A 20,838-nucleotide genomic window follows, 5' to 3' on the forward strand; every position below is an offset into this window, starting at 1 on the left:
TTCACATGTCGCTCACTCCTTTCAAGAACTTCATAAATCAAAAATTGTTAATTTTCAGCTGTGCATGTTTTCGGAATGCCCAGAAAATGTACTATATCCCAGCAAAAAAGGCATATTTTTAACTTAATATTTACCCGCTACAGGACACAAAGTGTTTTTTTTGCATTTTGAAGAAAAGGTATTGTTTAGTTATTTTTTTAAATATACTAAATATTTTTTATATGAAGAAAAAACCTTCAGGTTTTACCTAAAAAGATCTGTTGCACAGTAAAAAGTACAATAAGTGGCTTGATATTTATTTTTAGTACATTGTATTGTATTTTTAAACTTTAAAAACGTCCTCCTAAAGAATCAAGTTTTTTGATTTATGACGTTCTTGAAAGGAGTTAGCGATGTGTAACATTCGTTTGAAAGTGCTGTAACTAGGCAAAATATTTTTTTTTGTGTTTTTCAACAGTAAAATACAACTTATTAGACTCAAAAAATCAGTGTTTGATTTAACATTTAATACATAAATTAAAATGGAGTTCTACAAATTAAACACTAAATAATTTTTTCTGTATATGTATGTATATATATGTATGTATTTGTGTATGTATGTGTATGTATAAGTATGCATGTATATTAATATATATATATTCTTATTTTTGAACTTCTTACCTAGAAAAAAAATCCTTTAACCGCTCTCATTAATTCCTCTCATTTCAATAGATTTATATTATCCACTGACACTTCGTGATGGAATTGCATTTTTAATTTATTATTAGATTAAAACCAATATTTTTAGCTTTTCCACTTTTTTATTTGACCAGCGACCGGGTTTCGTCGTTACCGACATCATCAGACTGGTGAGAGGCTATACAAATTGTTATGTTATATATAAAAGAAGGCAGGAGTTGATAACCATGATTTGATATAATTTTATGAGAAATTAATTTAATTTGAGTGAATTTAAGTATTGTATGATATTTATAAAAAATATTTTAAATATCATACAATACTTAAATTCACTCAAATTAAATTAATTTCTCATAAAATTATATCAAATCATGGTTATCAACTCCTGCCTTCTTTTATATATAACATAACAATTTGTATAGCCTCTCACCAGTCTGATGATGTCGGTAACGACGAAACCCGGTCGCTGGTCAAATAAAAAAGTGGAAAAGCTAAAAATATTGGTTTTAATCTAATAATAAAATCCTCTCATTTCCTTCTCCTTCCTGCAAAATCTTTTTTTTACACCATACCCTTTTTTTTAATCTCTGAATGTTTTTTAATAGTTATTAAAACGTAAATGTGGAATTGTTTAATTGGCTTTATTCTTATTAATGTAACTATTTTTGTTAATGTAAATGTAATGTTTATTATTGTTAATGTAGCTATTGTTTATTATATACTTTTTTTTATATGTAAAGCTGTACAATTCCCGAACAAATGAAATAAATAATAAAAATTTATAAGCAAACACTTTCATTATTCCTCAGGTGTACGACTTGGACAACCTGGACAAGAATGCAAAGTTCCACCAGAATGACAACTATTACTACGGCGAGGAAATCGTGAAGAAGGAGCCCGAGGTCCTGCCTCCGCCCAAGCCGGCCACTCCTGAGAACATCGCCAAAGCCAAGGTCATCATCGACCAGCTGATTGCCACCGGAGGTAGGTCTTTTGCATTACATGACATAAATTCAAATACAAAATATGAATAAAATATAAATGTTAATACAAAAAAGATCCCGCAAAGGCATGGCCTGTGTGTGGGCATACAATATAATATAATTTAGTCATAGTAAAGGGTATAAGGGTATAGGTGTTATAAGTAGAACTAGAATAATAGTGTTAATATAAAATACAAAAAAAAACTTGACTATCAGAAAACAAAAATGATTATTTTTTTAAAAATAAAATTAAAAACTTAAAAACATAAAAAAGATGAAAAAGTAAAAAGTTATCAAGCATGTACTACAAGAAAAAGGAGCTTAAATCTGTCGACTACTGCAACATATGCTGGTCAGAGCCGGATTGGGAGTCCAAGTAAATAACACTCTCCTTATCATTCATCATTCACAGTGTGTTTTTAGGTGGTATTACGCCAAGTGAATGATGAATGATAAGGAGAGTGCTATATTCACTCATACTCATAACCCTTATCCGCATTCAATGGCGCATAGGGCACTGCATCGAATCGACGCAGTGTTATCTTGATCACTACTTATATGAAGGCAAGGTCCAGTCCAGGGTAATATTAAATAAATATTACAGTGTAAAATCACTAATATTGGTTTTCACCCCCCCTGGGAATCGAACCCGGACCTCCAGCACGGTAGCTAAACACGCTGACCATTACACCACGGTGGCGGACAAAACGTGTTATATTACCATACCACAAAGTTAACAATGTTTTTTACATTTCCCTTATGGTGATAAAATCTTCCGCGTGCACCGGTCTTAGTAGTAGTCTTTAATAAAACTCAAATGGTATAAAAACAAGTGTTTCTTTAATCATTGTAATTTACTGCCCTATTACAGGAACCAATATCCACGATGCGTTGACCACGGCGCTCAAAGTAGCCAACCGGGGAATCATGATGTCCAAGAATGAAACTTCACCAAGTAAGTGTGTGTCATATATGTATTTCCAGCATTGTATGTAATTACTTACTGGTCCAATGTCGAATCTCATTTGACATCGATTTTCTCATCATTAGTATTATTTATTTAAATTCCAAGCTTATATTTTTGTCACTCGTATCTATTACAACAGTATGTGGTGCAGAGGACAGAATGTTTTTTTCCAATTGGAATGTAACTGTCTACCTAGGTTTTTTTCCTCTTAGGTCCCATGTCAGATGTTATTCGACATTTTTTTCATCATTAGTATTATTTATTTAAATTCCAAGCTTACATTTTTGTCACTCGTATCTATTACAACAGTATGTGGAGCAGAGGACAAAAGATTTTTTCCTGTTGGAATGTAACTGTCTACCTAGATTTTTTATTATTTTCCTCTTAGGTCCCATGTCAGATGTTATTCGACATTTTTTTCATCATTAGTATTATTTATTGAAATTCCAAGCTCACATTTTTGTCACTCGTATCTATTACAACAGTATGTGGAGCAGAGGTCAGAATGTTTTTTTCCAATTGGAATGTAACTCTCTACCTAGATTTTTTTAAATTTTGGGGGACCGGAAAGGGTTAACATATTGTTTGCGGGAAACGTTTAAAAACGTATTTTACATACTGTTGGTAGAGAGCGGGAGATACTTATAAGCACTCTATTTGCTTACTTTTGGTAGAGCGCGAGAGATGCTTTAAAAAAATGTATAGATCAGAATCGGGTTTGCGGTTACTTGTGATTAGTATACGACCCTAATTAGTATATTAATCACAAGTAACCGCAATTATGACCCTAATTAGTATACTCATTAGGGTCAGGGTTGATGAAAAAACCGCCCGACAACAATGCATTAAGAAATAGTGGTATTACTATACGATTTGGCGTTTAACTTGTAGAACTCCATTTTAATTTATATATTAATTACTAAAATCAAATACATGTTTTTAGAGTCTGCTAAATTTAATTTTATTACTAAAAACTCATAAAAATAAAATATGTTTTAATTGTTGTGGCATTTTCAAACTACAGTATTTTGAAAATACCATAACAAGGCGAAACAATTGTCAGAAATTTTATTTTTATGTGTTTTTAATAATAAAAATACAATTTAGTAAACTCTAAAAATATGTATTTGATTTTAGTTCTAAATATATAAATAGTGGTATTTACTACATAAAATCTAATTTTAAAAAATGCTTTCTCAACACATATATAAAGAAGCTTATTCAGATGGTAATATGGAAGTCTAGGTATTAATAACATAACAGGACATTCGACCTGTCATTGTCTGCTTCCTTTCTTTGAATTATCGTAGTATCTCATTGTTGGAGATGTGGATCTATAGAAGAATGCTCGGGATATCCTGGAAAGACCACATCTCCAACGACGGGGTTCTACGATTAATCAAAGAAAGGAAGCACCTACTCGCGACTATCTCCAAAAGACACGCCGAATGGATCGGCCACGTGCTAAGACAAGAGGGTTTCCTGCACAAAATAATAGAGGGGACGGTCGAGAGAATAAACGCCAGAGGACGCCCACGCCGCGAATACTAAAGCGACTTATACGAAGACACAGGCTGCTCGACGTATGAGGAGCTGAAGAAGACTTCTGAAAACAGACGAGAATGGCGAAGGAAATATCATCTGTTGCTGCAGACCAATCCGCAGGATTGAGACCAGAGAGAGATAAAGTGATCACTTTATAATACGTCATATTCACCAATCTACCAACGATTGGTGGCCACATTACTAAAACTTGCACATTCTTATATCTGTCGGATTTTGAACCAGTAACCTTGGTTCCAGCTGACAAGAAGCCCCTGCCTTCTCCGATGATCATCTTCCTGACCGACGGAGACCCGACTGTGGGAGACACCAGCCTGGACAGCATCATGAAGGCAGTCAAGGCTCTGAACACCAAGAGTGTTGCCCTCTTTTCCCTTGCATTTGGTAAATAACACGTTTTTTGTTTTTGTTTCTTTTTACTTATTTTTTTCTGGTATAACATATCACTCACTCCTTTCAACAACGTCATATATAAAAAAATGTCAATTTTCAGTTGAGCATGTTTTCAGAATGCCCAGAAAATGTACTATATCCCAGCAAAAAAGGCATATTTTTAACTTAATATTTACCCGCTACAGGGCAGAAAATGTTGTTTTTGCATTTTGAAGAAAAGGTATTATTTTTTTTAATGTGCTAAATATTTTTTAAATGGAGAAAAAATCTTCAGGTTTTACCTAAAATTACCTGTTGCACAGTAAAAAGTTCAATAAGTGGCTTGATATTTATTTTTAATACATTTGATTATATTTTTAAACTTTAAAAACGATCTCCTGAAAAATCTAGTTTTTTGATTTATGACTTTGTTGAAAGGAGTGAGCGATATGTGTGTTAAAATGGTGAATATCTCAGGTAAAACATGCATGTGTATAAATGGTGAATATCTCCGATAAAACAAGTGTGTTTAAATGGTGAATATCTGATGTGAAATATTATTACCATACCTTATTAACGGGAGAATGTACTATGCATCTCAGGCGAAGATGCGGACCGGACGTTCCTGAGGACCGTGTCCCTGCAGAATTGGGGCTTCATGCGGCACATCTACGAGGCAGCCGACGCGGCGCAGCAGCTGAGGCACTTCTACAAGCAGGTGGCGTCCCCGCTGCTGGCCAACCTGACCTTCGCCTACTCCAAGGACCAGGTAGGGACCCCGTCTCCAACATAATGCACTCCACTTGCTCTATCTGCCCTATTCATAGTCAATGGTCTGTATGGTTCCGATAGTTACCTAAGGACAGCGTCGGCATAGATTGTTTCACATACCTATATACAGGACCAATCTGCTGATTAATATGCCTGTAGAGACTAGAAGGAATATGTATTTTACTACACATTTTCATCGATTGTTACGCGGTATGATCGATAATCCTGAAATTATCCGGAGCATTGGTCTGTATGTTCCCGATAGTTACCTAAGACAGCGTCGGCATAGATTGTTTCACATTCCTATACACAGGACCAACCTGCCGATGGTTACGCCTGTAGGAAGAGCTACCGCTATGTTGAACAATATCTCATTGGGTATTCATCTGTTCCATGTGTCTGAAGGAGTTTTCCGAAGCGAGATTCTTCTACACCTTTAGCAATAGTTCTTGCATATATTTTATTTTAATGTATTTTAATGTATACGATTTAAAAAAATTATAGTTTGTAATGTATATATTAATTGAAATAAATAAATTGAATTAAATTGAATTGAATTGAATAGCATTGTGAATATGACCTAGTATTAGTTGAACTGAAGTTTAACTATCATTTTTATGAACGTCCGCCTCCACTATGTTTTTTTTAAATGTTCAAGTACTATCTACCCTCTTATTGCAAACATCTATACATATATGGTATCAAACATTTGGAGCAATATCACTAGTCTGTTTTTGGTTGGTGGTTGGAAGATATTGCTTTCTAGCAATAAGCCCGCCATGTACTTGTTTCTTTTCTGTACATGAAGTTTAAATAAATAAATAATGATTAGCATATTTACCTACCGTGCTGGAGGTCCCGGGTTTGATTCCCAGGGATGGGTGAAAATAAATATTAGTGATTTTACACTCTAATAATAATGATCAAGAGAACACTGTGTTTATATGATGCAGTGCCCTATGCACCATTGGTTGCGTATAACGGTTAGAAGAAGAAGAAGAAGATCTTGTCTTGTTGGGTAATATATCCAAAATTAAACAAGGTTTATTTGGTTGAATTCCACATTTATTTATGTACATGAAATATGTGACGCGTTTCCATCTTCTTAGGACATTAGTGTGTTTGATAATGTCCTAAGAAGATGAAACGCGTCACGTATTAACATATATTTTATTTTCACATTAGTGTGTTTGATAATGACCTAAGAAGACGAAACGCGTCACGTATTGACATATATTTTATTATACGCGTCACGTATTAACATAAATTTTATTTTCACATAAGTGTGTTTGATAATGTCCTAAGAAGACGAAACGCGTCACGTATTAACATATATTTTATTTTCACATTAGTGTGTTTGATAATGACCTAAGAAGACGAAACGCGTCACGTATTGACATATATTTTATTATACGCGTCACGTATTAACATAAATTTTATTTTCACATAAGTGTGTTTGATAATGTCCTAATAAGACAAAACGCGTCACGTATTAACATATATTTTATTTTCACATTAGTGTGTTTGATAATGACCTAAGAAGACGAAACGCGTCACGTATTGACATATATTTTATTATACGCGTCACGTATTAACATAAATTTTATTTTCACATAAGTGTGTTTGATAATGTCCTAAGAAGACGAAACGCGTCACTTATTAACATAAATTTTATTTTCACATAAGTGTGTTTGATAATGTCCTAAGAAGACGAAACGCGTCACGTATTAACATATATTTTATTTTCACATTAGTGTGTTTGATAATGACCTAAGAAGACGAAACGCGTCACGTATTGACATATATTTTATTATACGCGTCACGTATTAACATAAATTTTATTTTCACATAAGTGTGTTTGATAATGTCCTAAGAAGACGAAACGCGTCACGTATTAACATATATTTTATTTTCACATTAGTGTGTTTGATAATGTCCTAAGAAGACGAAACGCGTCACGTATTAACATATATTTTATTTTCACATTAGTGTGTTTGATAATGTCCTAAGAAGACGAAACGCGTCACGTATTAACAAATATTTTATTTTACGCGTCACGTATTAACATATATTTTATTTTCACATTAGTGTGTTTGATAATGTCCTAAGAAGTGGAAACGCGTCACGTATTAACATATATTTTATTTTCACATTAGTGTGTTTGATAATGTCCTAAGAAGACGAAACGCGTCACGTATTGACGTATATTTTATTTTCACATTAGTGTTTTTGATAATGTCCAAGAAGACGATACGCGTCACGTATTAACATATATTTTATTTTCACATTAGTGTGTTTGATAATGTCCTAAGAAGACGAAACGCGTCACGTATCAACATATACGTAAATAAATGTAGAATCCAACCAAAGAAACCTTGTTCAACCCTTCACTGCATAACTTTTTTTGCGTGACTGCATGACTGCATTGACAGTTCGTCTTCGAGAGACAAGTTAAGTTATTATTTTGGCGTTCATAGCGCGTCTTTTGGCTAAATTATGAACTATATACGTGAGTTATGAATGTATCTAATCAGTAACAATAAAAAACAGTTGCTAATATTTTTAAAGGACGTTTTAACACTAACTTTTGGGTATGTAACAAATTTGATACACGATGCAGCGAAGGGTTAATTTTGGATATATTACCCAACAATTCAATATGGAATTCTACCAACTGTCTGCAGTTACAATAAATAAGATCTTCTCTCGTTAGATCCCATACTGTCATTATCCTATCTACTTTGAGTAAGACGAAATTTCAAACTACTTTTTACAGTCTATTTTTTTTCTCCCAGATTGCCGAAGAGAGTGTCACGAAGAACGAATTCAAATACTATTTCCTGGGATCGGAGCTGGTCATCGCTGGCAGGGTGAAGCCGGAAGTTTCTGCGGACAAGCTGCCTTCCTTCAAGGTGGAAGCTAATTCCATCTTGGGACCCATCGACTTCATACCAAACGTAAGTAAAAAGTGATCACTTAAGCTGGGCAATGACAGTCCTTTGAATGCCCAGACTTTCATTTTACCATTTGTAAATAAAGAACTTGTGATATCATTAATATATATTGATAACAATTATATGGAGTTAATATAGAAAATAAAATAAAGTAAAGGTTACATACATAGTATGGTAAAAGGCGAAAATCCCACTGAAACCTTTACCATATTTTATATTGACATAGAATATATGGTAAAGGAAAAAATCCCGCTTAAAACCCTTAGGGTGATTGTGCACTACACGGAATTTTACCGTCCGGCACTTCAGTTAGCATATAAAACGGATGATTGGCTTGTGCTTTTGTCTTTCTTCAGTGCGTAAAAAACGGTGTGTCAAAATTTAGGGCGTTTGTGCACTTCATGGAATTTTACCGTCCGGCACTTCAGTAAGCATATAAAACGGATGATTAGCTTAGATTAGCTTTTGCTTTTGTCTTTCTTTCTTCGGATCGGTGCGTGTACACGGTGCGCGTAAATTCGATCACGCTAAACTGTCGTAGTCGCTTTTATCTTTCAAAAATTCCGTGTAGTGCACAAGCTACCTTATCATGATTTATATTTACATATAAAATGTCCGCCTACGTAGTATAATGGTTATCACGCTCGGCTGACGTTCTGAAGGTCCCGGGTTCAATTCCCAGGGGGGGTCAAATAAATATAAGTGATTTTTTTCAATCTAGTATTTATTGAATATTACCCTGGGCTGGTACCTGAAGCGGAGGGCTCATCACGTTTCCTTCATGTGTTATGATCAAGATAACACTGCGTTTATATAATGCAGTGCCCTATGCACCATTGGGGTGCTGATAAGGGTTTGAAGAAAGGGAAAAAATTACTATATTTAAATTTACAATATAAAATATGGTAAAGGGAAAAATCCTGCTTAAAATCCTTACCATAATTCATATATAACTACATATTATTATAATACACTACTTAAATTCATTAATTATAAATACATTTGTCAAAAAAAATCTTTTAAATCATGGTTTTCAACCCCTGCCTTGTGTATATAGTATAGAATTTCGTCTAGCCTGATACAAGTCTGATAATGTCAGTAATGACAAATCCCGAATGATCACTGGTCAAAAAATAATTATGTGAGAAAACTATATTATACATAGTTGTTTTATTGTATGAAATGCAGTTTCACAAATTCTTAACAAAAAAATTAATGCCCATTACATATAAATCTTGAAAAAAATATAAAAAAGACTATTATATCATTAATTAAATAAAACATTAAACCTTGAGTGTAAGTCCCTCTCCAAGCACAAGAGCTCAGTCTCTTTTTTGGAGAGGCACAGCGAATCCAAAACTATAAGTTTGCCATATCGCTCACTCCTTTCAAGAACGTCATAAATAAAAAATCGTCAATTTTCAGTAGTGCATGTTTTCGGAATGCCCAGAAAATGTACTATATCCCAGCAAAAGAGGTATATTTTAAACTTAATATTTACCCGCTACAGGGCAGAAAATGTTGTTTTTGCATTTTGAAGAAAATGTAATGTTTAATTATTATTTTTTTTCAATGAAATATTTTTCAAATGAAGAAAAAACCTTCAGGTTTCACCTAAAAAGATGTGTTGCATAGTAAAAAGTTCAATAAGTGGCTTGATATTTATTTTTAATACATTGTGTTATATTTTTAAACTTTAAAAACATTCTCCTGAAAAATCAAGTTTTTTGATATATGACGTTCTTGAAAGGAGTGAGCGATATATATAAATGTTTAGAAATTGTATTATGTTGTACTTAAAAATGTAACTATATTAAATAAATAAAATTAAAATAAATAAAAACTTAAATCCGATAATATTAGGAGTTGAATGTTGATTGCAGCCGCCCGAGGCCAAGAAGAAGGTCCCCTGGCCACTGGAGAGGATGTGGGTGTACCTGACCATCAAGCAGCTGCTGGACCAGAAGGATGCGGGGGTCGGGAAGGCGGGAGATGAAGAAGATGAGAATAGCCCCAGCAAGAAGGCCCTGCAACTGGCACTCAAGGTAAACACTTCTCATCCCCTTCTTCTTCTTTCTGTGCCACGTCTAACGAAGATCGGCAATCATCATGGTTACCTTCAATTTGGATGCTGCAGCTCGGAACAGAGATTTGGTGCTTCTGCCAAACCATTGACGTAGGTTTTTCAGCCATGATGTCCTTCGGCGTCCTTGAGTTCTTCGCCCCGCAATCTTTCCTTGTATGATTAGGTAATCCCCTAAAAAAAAATTTTTTTAAATTTTTTTGCGTTTTAAAAATTGCCATTTTGTTTGTGATTGTTTGCGATATCGCTGACTCCTTTCAAGAACGTCATAAATCAAAAAACTTAATTTTTCAGGAGAACGTTTTTAAAGTTTAAAAATATAATACAATGTATTAAAAATAAATATCAAGCCACTTACTGAACTTTTTACTATGCAACAGATCTTTTTAGGTAAAACCTGAAGGTTTTTTCTCCTTTTGAAAAACATTGTGTGTATTAAAAAAAAAATATTAAAAATACCTTTTCTTCAAAATCCAAAAACAACACTTTCTGTCCTGTAGCAGGTTCATACTATGTTAAAAATATGCCTCTTTTGCTGGGATATAGTACATTCACAACTGAAAATTGCCGATTTGTTATTTATGACGTTCTTGAAAGGAGTGAGCGATATGTTAAATGCAGTAAACATGTTAAAAGAAGTAGTTATTTTATAAGTTTTTGTATACGATCACTTTAATTATGCCGATTTGAGCACAAATTTGGTTGTGTTCTAGCTCTTAGCACCGTACATTTAAAAACTTAAACTAACTAACTAACCATCACGCCGCTTCCCCGCAAGGGTAGGCAGAGAGAATAGAGTGCCACACCACTCTGTCCTTGCAAACATTCTTCGCCTCTTCCACGTTCATGCATCTCCTCATACATACCCGCCGATTGTTACGACTCCTAACCTGACCACTTTCAAGTATTTGGCATACCTGATCGTGCCATGTTTTTCTCGGTCTTCCTCTGCTTCTTTTCCCAATAACATTCGCCTCATAATTTTGTTTTACCGTTCTTTCCTCACTCATTCGTTCTACATGTCCAAACCATCTCAACACACCTTTCTTAATTTTATCGATAATGCTTATCTCAGCTTTGCATTCCTTCCTTATTTCACTATTCGCACATCTATCATACATCGTTTTGTCGCACATTCTTCTGAGAGATCGCATTTCGACTGCATTCAGTCTACTTTCATCCTTCTTTTGCCAACTCCATGTTTCACTTCCATACATTAGAGTTGGAACCAGGACTCCATTTAATTTTCGTTATTTAAATTGATATTCAGTTTGTGGTAATACATATCCATTTTTTATTAAGTTTTACTTGGTAAATACCACGATATTTACTGAATAAAACTTAAATAAAAAAAATATATATAAGTTGGAAAGAAATGTAATGCGAAAAAAGGTTCCAACGAAATAAAGGTCGAACACCATTCCAGTTCTGTGAACATAAAGGTGGAGACTGACCGGAACATTTCGTCGTAACATCGCTCGCGGCGAGCATCACCGAGCATCCGAAACTATGGATGGAGCGCTCGGCTCACTGTACTGACTGCCTGAATGCTCGCATCGTAACGTGTTACGTTACGACGAAATGCTCCGGTCAGTCTCCACTTTTAAACGCAGTGAACATGTTAAATGAAGTAGTAATTTTATAAGTTTTTGTATACGATTACTTTAATTATGCCGATTTGAGCACAAATTTGGTTGTGTTCTAGCTCTTAGAACCGTACATTTAAAAACTTAATTTTCATCAATTAATTTTACAGTCACTTTGTGGTAATACATATCCATTTTTAATTTTAGTTTTACGTGGTAAATACCATGGTATTTACCAAGTAAAACTTAAATTAAAAATCAAAAACATTAGTTGGAAAAAAAAATAACCGAAAAAGGTAACGAACACTATTCCTATCGGGTGAACATAAATGTAACTATTGTCTATTAGTCACACCTTTAGTATTTACATTGTATGCAAGAAATCAACAAGTGTCGGATTGTGGTCCCGTCGTTAGTGTCGTGGGCTCTTGAGTCAGAGTTTCTCGGTTCGAACCCACTCTACCACAACTTGACTTTCTATTTCTAATAGTGAGCCGCTTAGGCTCGCAGAAATAGTATGAAATTGAAGTATTTTTGTGAATAAGGAAAACCCCTTTTAAATAAAATAAAAAATTAATTAAATAAAATGAATAATTAAATATTATTTATTCCAGTACTCGTTTGTGACTCCACTGACCTCCCTGGTGGTGGTGAAGCCAAACTCCACGTCAGCTGTGGACGCGGAATCTCTCGATGGTAACGGCGGTAAGTACTCCACTCCATCGTGATCAATAACTTCAGTAAGATCCATTCTATTGCCCAAAATTCAGCAGTGCTTAAGTTTTGATAAACTCAAGCTTTGACCGTGTTTTGTTTTATTGAGAATATGGTATCTTTGTTCACAAACGTGAATACAAACATAATTTTTTTTAATGAAAATAATACCTTATAGAATCTATTTTTAGCACGCTGTTTCCTCTTGAATGAAATGCAGGTTCGATTCCTGTAAAATTCCTTGCAATGCCCTTAGCAATCACATTGATACCTTTTGAATAAAATTACTTTAAACATTATTCCGACCTCCACAATGCAGCGATTGGAATGCTATGTTACTGTGCTTCAATATACTTTGTTTAACCGTTTTAGTGCTGAAATTTTATTTTAACATATATATGCTAAAAATGCTAAAAAAAATTTTTGCAAAAATGGTCTTTTTTATTAGGTGTGACAAACTCAACAAAAAATTTCTTATTTAATCCATTGATTCGGTAGTCACTTTGTGGTAAAATCTATCCATTTTTAATTTAAGTTTTACTTAATAAATACGTACCATTACTTCTTAAAATCTACTGTGACACGTGTTTCGATGCATTCCGCATCATTTCCAAACACCGGTGTTTGAAAATGATACAGAATGCATTGAAACACGTGTCACAGTAGATTTTAAGAAATAGTGGGGCATATTTACTAAGTGAAACATTAATTTTAAAAAAAATCTCAATTAACGACTGATTTTAGTATTTCATTTTTTTTTTTGTCAATATCATTGACGAATCACAATTTTTGACACAACCTCCCACTTCGACTGCCAAAATACACTGGCGTCATCATCTATATATCAACAGGTTGCGCTTTTGGCAAGGTATACCAGAGTTGATATATTAATTCTCAGCACTCAAACGGTTAAATTTGTTTCAATAGAACTGTATGATACTTTGCTTAAAAATATATTGCGATGAATGCCTCTTGTTGCCTGCTCACACAGAAAATGATAACAATTTATCTTAGCCCTTTTATGAATAACCCAATTTCCCGGATGATAAGACCCATCAAACTGCAAGACGCATACTCAAATTTTCTGGCATTAATTTATTAATCAATTTGTCTTTTAATACATTAACTAAACATTTTAAATACTATTTTTATTACTGTATTATTTATCACACATGCTACTATACTAACTAACATACATATATCTTCCCGGGGGAGTACTTGATTCATTTTGTAAGGATCCCTGATTCATTTTATGGGAATTCTTGATGTATTTTCATGGTCTTTCCCTAGATAAGACACACTCAAATTTTTGTCAAATTTTCAGAGTAAAAAAGTGTCTTGTGATTTGAAAAATACCGTATAATAAAAATATAAATATATGGATTTGAACTGTCGTAAGCGGTCACACAGTCGTGTTTCTCTTACATTTTTCACTTTTGAAATTAATAATGAAAACCACAATTACATATATATGTGTATATAGTAGTCATACAGCAGAAAGTGACCAACTAACAAAACGTAAAATGTTCAGGAGGGCCATTTATGTCACTTTTGCCTGGCAAGGAAATAAACATCAATGCAGTTAGTCATTTTTAACAAGTCAATAAATATATTATACTCCCAAGATTAAAATCCTTTGGGATTTTTTTCGAGCAATATTAAGCTAGTAAGATATCAAATAGTCAATGACCACGTTTTTATAAAACAATGCACTTGGTCGCTTTCTCCAGGGGATTCTAAAAATAAGTGTTTTTTTCACTTTTCTATTTATTGAATACTACCCTGGACTGGTACCTGAAGCGCAAAACTGATCACCTTACCTTCATAAGATAAGCAATTATCAAATTAACTTGCATAAATTTGATGCAGTGCCCTATGCACCATTTGGTGTGGATAAGGGCCCATAGTAGTAGTAGCATTCACACATACATTCACCTACACTTCTGACCTAGTCACCATGAAGTATCATATTTGTGTTTTTTTGGGTAATATATCAAAAATTAAACACGGTTATTGGATTGAATTCTACTTTTATTTACATATACATGATAATATATGTGGCACGTTTCGTCTTATTAACACATTGTAGTCGGGCGCTTCGAACAATAGACTCTAGCCTATAGCGAACGTTTTTCGCGATTAGCGCAAAAATATATCGCTTTCTTAAAATTGACACAATTTCTAAACCAAATAATATTTTCGATTGAAATTTTCAAAGAAATCATATATCGTAGTCGTACAGGAGAAAGTGACTATCTACCAAAACGTAAAATGTTCAGGAGGGCCATTTAAGTCACTATTGCTTGGCAAGAAAATAAACACCAATGTATTTAGTCATTTTTAACTAGTCAATACATTATACTTCCAAGTTTAAAATCCTTTGGGATTTTTTCAGGGCAATATTAAGCTAGTAAGATATCACATAGTCAATGATCACGTTTTTGTAAAACAATGCACTTGGTCACTTTCTCCTGTATGACTACGATATGACATTTGATCATCAAAAATAAATTATAATCATAATTTTTAATTAAGTATTCCGTATTTCACAATTTTAGAAGCATTGTAAACTCTAAAAAATAGTCTTCCCCTTCGAGGTATCATTCCCTATACAATGCTAATATATTCAAATAATTAAATACCAAACAGTAAACAGAACAGTGTGAGCGGTATGAAAAATAGTCCAATACGTGAAATGACTCAAACTAAACTGGAGATTGAGATCGCATAAAAACTCTAGATTTCTGGCGATGCTTTTACAAGCGACACACTAGCGAATCCGGACAAGACATCTCAAATAACGTCAACAGACTGTCGACTAGCACCCAGGTAGCAGATTACCCTTCAACGCGTTTTATTTCACGCTGATAACAAACCCGTATATTGCCGTTTCCCGCCGATAACCGACAGTCGACAAAAAACGGCATTTGCCGTGTCCCGCAGTTGACCGACAGTCCGCGAAAAACGGCAAATGCCGTGTCCCGCCGACAACGTGTTAAGACATTATCAACAGTGTTTGATAATGTCTTCATGAGACAAAACGCGTCACATATTTTTTATTTTATTTCATAGATACATACATTTTTTTTAATACATTACATTATGGCTCTGTAGGCATGGCCTGTGCTGAGTCGAAATACTTACATAATAATACAATTTTATATTTTATTATTATTTGTTTTTATAATTATCACATTATATACATTACATACAAAAGAGAAACAATTTCAATAACAATTACCAGAATAAAGGTTTTACAATAAAATAATTACACCTGGACTATAATTAACTCACTTTCTACCTTGTCCCTTCCAACGAGAAGCAATCATCGACGGACACTGTTCTTAAAGACATGATCAGTTCTATATTATGATATATATGTAAATAAAAGTAGAATTCAATCCAATAACCTTGTTTAATTACGGATAAATTACCCAACAATTCAAAATGGAATTTTTCTACCAACTGTCTATGTATTTAATACCAATAAATCATATTTATGTGTTTAAAAGAAAGTACTTATACAGTACAGATATATCATACTTGATGGGTGTTGTCTGTCAAATAAATATTCCTATAAAACGGCAACTTCTACGTTGTTTGAGATTAAATATTTACCGACAGAACTTTCTTTTCCTGTGTGAGCGGGGTGAATGCGCCTGTATTGAGCTCTGTAAAATTATATGGCATGTTTGATTTATATACCTCTCTATGTATGTCGGAATGGTTTGTTTTCTCAGTGAGGTCGGGAGCCGGATACGCCCTTCCTCTCTTGGGTGGAGGCTTTGCTCGTGAGTATACTTCTTCTTATTCTTCTACATAAATGCATGCTCTGCATCTACACTGGAAAGCAAAAGGTCTTAAGCGCAATTTAGATATTTTTGTTTTTGAAAAATCATCAAAATTGAAAAATCATCAAAAAATGATTAGTCACATGTTTTCACAGTGTCCTCATAATATTATTCTTCTTCAAACCCTTTTTCGCACCCCAGTGGTGCATAGGGCACTGCATCATATAAACGCAGTGTCTTGATCATTAACACGTGAAGGAAAGGTGATCAGCCTTCCGCTTCAGGTTATATATTTCCGTCCAGGGTTATATTGAATAAATATTAGAGTGAAAAAAAAAACATATATTTATTTGACCCCGGACTTATGTACATATTAAATTATTCATTTGGAATATAGTGTCCGCCTCCGTAGTGTAATAGTCAGTACGCTTGGGTACTGTTCTGGAGGTCCAGAGTTCGATTCCCAATGGGGGGGTCAAATGAATAAAAGTGATTTTTTCACTCTAATATTTATTCCATATTACCCTGGACTGGTACCTGAAGCGGAGGGCTGATCACCTTTCCTTCATGTGTTAACGATCGAGATAGCGCTGCGTTTATATGATGCAGTGCCCTATGCATCATTGGGGTGCAGATGAGGGTTTGAAGAACATGAATGTCACATTGAAACTTTTTGCTTTCTAATGTATATATATATATATATATATATATATATATATATATATATATATATATATATATATATATATATGTATATATGTATGTATGTGTGTATATGTATGTATATGTATGTATATGTATGTATATGTATGTATATGTATATGTATATACATATACATAAACATATACATATACATATACATACATATACACATATATATATATATATATATATATATATATATATATATATATATATATATATATATATATATATATATATATATACACACACACACACACACACTCACCAATGTATCTGCCTGTATATTATCCACCAACACTTTTGCACAAAGCTGTATTCTGCTATTATCTTGTATTATTACCTTAAATTGGCCTAACACAGTTATATAAAACTTGCCATTTTTGTCATCAATATTATTCTACTAGAATCTGAACATCTTTTTCCTGGCTCCATCCCAACTTATCGTCTTTGTAGACTGCTGGGGTCGGCTCTCTTCATCCTCAGGTTGTAGGTCCTTCTGTCATGGGCAACTTCACCTAGGCCACTCCTTCTAATTGTGCTATCTTTCTGCAGCATCCATGATTTCTTTAGTCTTCCTCTAGATGCCTTTCATTTTACTTAAAAACCTCATGAAATCGCTACGATAAAGACCCTCACACCTGTTATATTGATATTATATCTTTAAACATAATGAAATTTTGTACATAATACTCTCATTATTACCATGGAGACCTAATAGAGTTGTCTGAAACTTGATAATATAAGAGTTTCTGCTTCTTTACATCTCACTAATAGATGTCTCTAGTGAAGTTCTAGTGATTCAAGAACAAGGTTTCTAAATTGGTTCATATATATAGAACTTCCAAGAATTTGAGTAGTGTGAGCGAGTGTTTTTGCCTAGAATTTTCACTCATGTATTACATGAAATTATAGTAACTTTAAACATAAAGAGTAAATCCACTCACAAGTAGGCATAGGCTATGAAACTTATAAAGTTGAAGCCTGAGTAGGGACATGATAAACGGTGTTGCATAAGCCGTACCTAGATTTCAGAGTCACTTGGACGTTAGGTAATTCAAAAAAAAAATTGAGTAGTGTGGCTGTCAATAATGGGTAGAATTGGTGAATGTTACACGTGTGTAAAGTGATCACTTAAACCAGCCTATGACGGTCGTCAGCCCCGTAAATGCCCAGACTTCCATATTCTTCTTCATCTTTGATGAGATGTTAAAAAATAATATGAAACTTGATACATTGTGTAAAAACCAATCACAGCTGTTATCTTGATATTGCATCTATAAACCTAGTGAAATTATGTACATAGCACTCTACTTATTACCATGGTATTCTATCTAATACAGTTGTGGTCTAGAATTTGATACTCTGTCTACAATCTAAGTGAACTTAAGCTGTAAAAACCAATATAATTTGTATATAAACTTGATACATTTGTCTAAAATTTTATACATTGGCTAAGAACCGTATAAAATCTAACAAGAATACTAACTTGTATATAAACCTAACATATTATTCTAAATAAGTACTGCATACCAAAGTATTGTACATACATGTATTTATATATAATATATCACATCTTCTGTATGTAAAAAGCACCTAACACTAATACTCTTACATAGAATCCTCAATTGTAGAATTTTAAGAACCTTACTTACTATATCTGTCCGCCTCCGTAGTGTAATGGTCAGCACGCTCGGCTTCCGTTCTGAAGGTCCCGGGTTCGATTCCCAAGGGGGGTTAAATAAATATAAGTGATTTTTTCACTGTAATATTTATTCAATATTACCCTGGACTGGTACCTGATGCGGACGGCTGATCACCTTTCCTTCATGTGTAAAACGATCAAGATAACACTGCGTTAATATGATACAGTGCCCTATGCACCATTGGGGTGCGGATAAGGGTTTTATTATTACTTACTATATATGTACATATAAAAATTTAAGGCTTGTTTAACATACAATTTAACTCTAGTAAACTTGCAAACAATTCCTAGAATCAAAAATATGTACCGAAACATAAAATGACATTAAAGAATTCCAAGTAACTTGGTAATCCATTAACTCACAAATAACTCGTGTTTCCATAATCTTGCAAAGAAGCATTACAAATCTATACAGCAGTTCAATTTCTACCACTAATGTTAGATGCCAATAATATCCAACCTTACAAGTAACTCGGTAATCCACCAACTTTATCCATGAACTCACAAATAGCTTGTGTTTCCGTAATCCTGCATCGAAGCATCACAAATCTATACAGCAGTTCAATTTCCATCACTAATGTTAGATGCCAATAATATTCAACCTTACAAGTAACTCGGTAATCCACCAACTTTATCCATGAACTCACAAATAGCTTGTGTTTCTATAATCTTGCGTAAAAACATCACAAATCTATACAGCAGTTCAATTTCTATCACTAATGTTAGATGCCAATAATATCCAACCTTACAAGCAACTCGGTATTCTACCAACTTTATCCATGAACTCACAAATAGCTTGTGTTTCTATAATCTTGCGTAGAAGCATCACAAATCTATACAGCAGTTCAATTTCTATCACTAATGTTAGATGCCAATAATATCCAACCTTACAAGCAACTCGGTATTCTACCAACTTTATCCATGAACTCACAAATAGCTTGTGTTTCTATAATCTTGCGTAGAAGCATCACAAATCTACACAGCAGTTCAATTTCTATCACTAATGTTAGATGCCAATAATATCCAACCTTACAAGCAACTCGGTATTCTACCAACTTTATCCATGAACTCACAAATAGCTTGTGTTTCTATAATCTTGCGTAGAAGCATCACAAATCTACACAGCAGTTCAATTTCTATCACTAATGTTAGATGCCAATAATATCCAACCTTATAAGTAACTCGGTAATCCACCAACTTTATCCATGAACTCACAAATAGCTTGTGTTTCTATAATCTTGCGTAGAAGCATCACAAATCTATACAGCTGTTCAATTTCTATCACTAATGTTAGATGCCAACGATTTCGAATCTTATAAGTAACTCGGTAATCCATGAACTCACAAATAACTTGTGTTTCCATCAAAACTTTGCACAGACTCGTTCAATTCATCAAGGCAAACTGCTCAGTATCAGCTCTCAAAGATACATTTTGATAAGCATAGGAAAATTCTATATTAAGCAAACAGGGGGTCTACTAGAGGAAACAAAATTAATTGAGAAGCTGTCCGTGGGACGAAAAAGTTTGAGAAACTATAATCTAAATAATTACAACATTTATTTTGTATATTAAAAGCATTGTTAACTTTGTGGTATGGTAATATAACACTCTCCTTATCGTTTATCGTTCACTTTGTATAATACCACTTTAAGTACAACTTTTGCTAAACCACCAGTGAGTTTCTAGAACCTTGGTCGTCAAACTGCGGCCGCATGCAGCCCGCGGGCCGTTAACTCTAAATTACATTTTCAATTGACATGACCCGATATTAATATTTGTTTTGAGTTAAGACAGAGATTATCTTCGTCTGTTTTAGCACTGCGACTAACTTTATTTTTTACAATATTTTGAGTAATTAAAATCTCGATAGAGACAAAGAATATTTTAAATTTATTTCAGGGAATAGCATCAAGTGGCCACTTAAACCAGCCAATGACAGGTCATAAGCCCTGTAAATGCCTAGATAG

At 33.7% G+C, this 20,838-nt stretch overlaps 1 protein-coding gene across 10 annotated transcripts in view; it reads left to right on the top strand.

The window, feature by feature from the left end:
• The window catches only part of LOC148306828 (inter-alpha-trypsin inhibitor heavy chain H4-like), a 63,602-nt gene that overhangs the window by 27,701 nt on the left and 15,063 nt on the right, over positions 1-20,838 (top strand). For 8 of the 10 annotated variants that reach the window (XM_088264311.1, XM_088264313.1, XM_088264312.1 and 5 more), the window contains exons 9-16: positions 1,488-1,662; positions 2,533-2,616; positions 4,432-4,575; positions 5,166-5,332; positions 8,130-8,291; positions 10,172-10,333; positions 12,572-12,662; positions 16,412-16,462. In XM_088264311.1, the coding sequence (XP_088120437.1) occupies positions 1,488-1,662; positions 2,533-2,616; positions 4,432-4,575; positions 5,166-5,332; positions 8,130-8,291; positions 10,172-10,333; positions 12,572-12,662; positions 16,412-16,462 (1,036 nt within the window). The remainder of the gene's footprint in view (positions 1-1,487; positions 1,663-2,532; positions 2,617-4,431; positions 4,576-5,165; positions 5,333-8,129; positions 8,292-10,171; positions 10,334-12,571; positions 12,663-16,411; positions 16,463-20,838) is intronic. The other 2 variants (XM_088264317.1, XM_088264320.1) reach the window with 1 other exon arrangement.

This window comes from Brachycentrus maculatus, unplaced genomic scaffold (assembly GCF_059751285.1).
Source record: "Brachycentrus maculatus isolate JH-2025_06_01 unplaced genomic scaffold, ASM5975128v1 h1tg000223l, whole genome shotgun sequence".
Classification (NCBI taxonomy): Eukaryota; Metazoa; Arthropoda; class Insecta; order Trichoptera; family Brachycentridae; genus Brachycentrus; species Brachycentrus maculatus.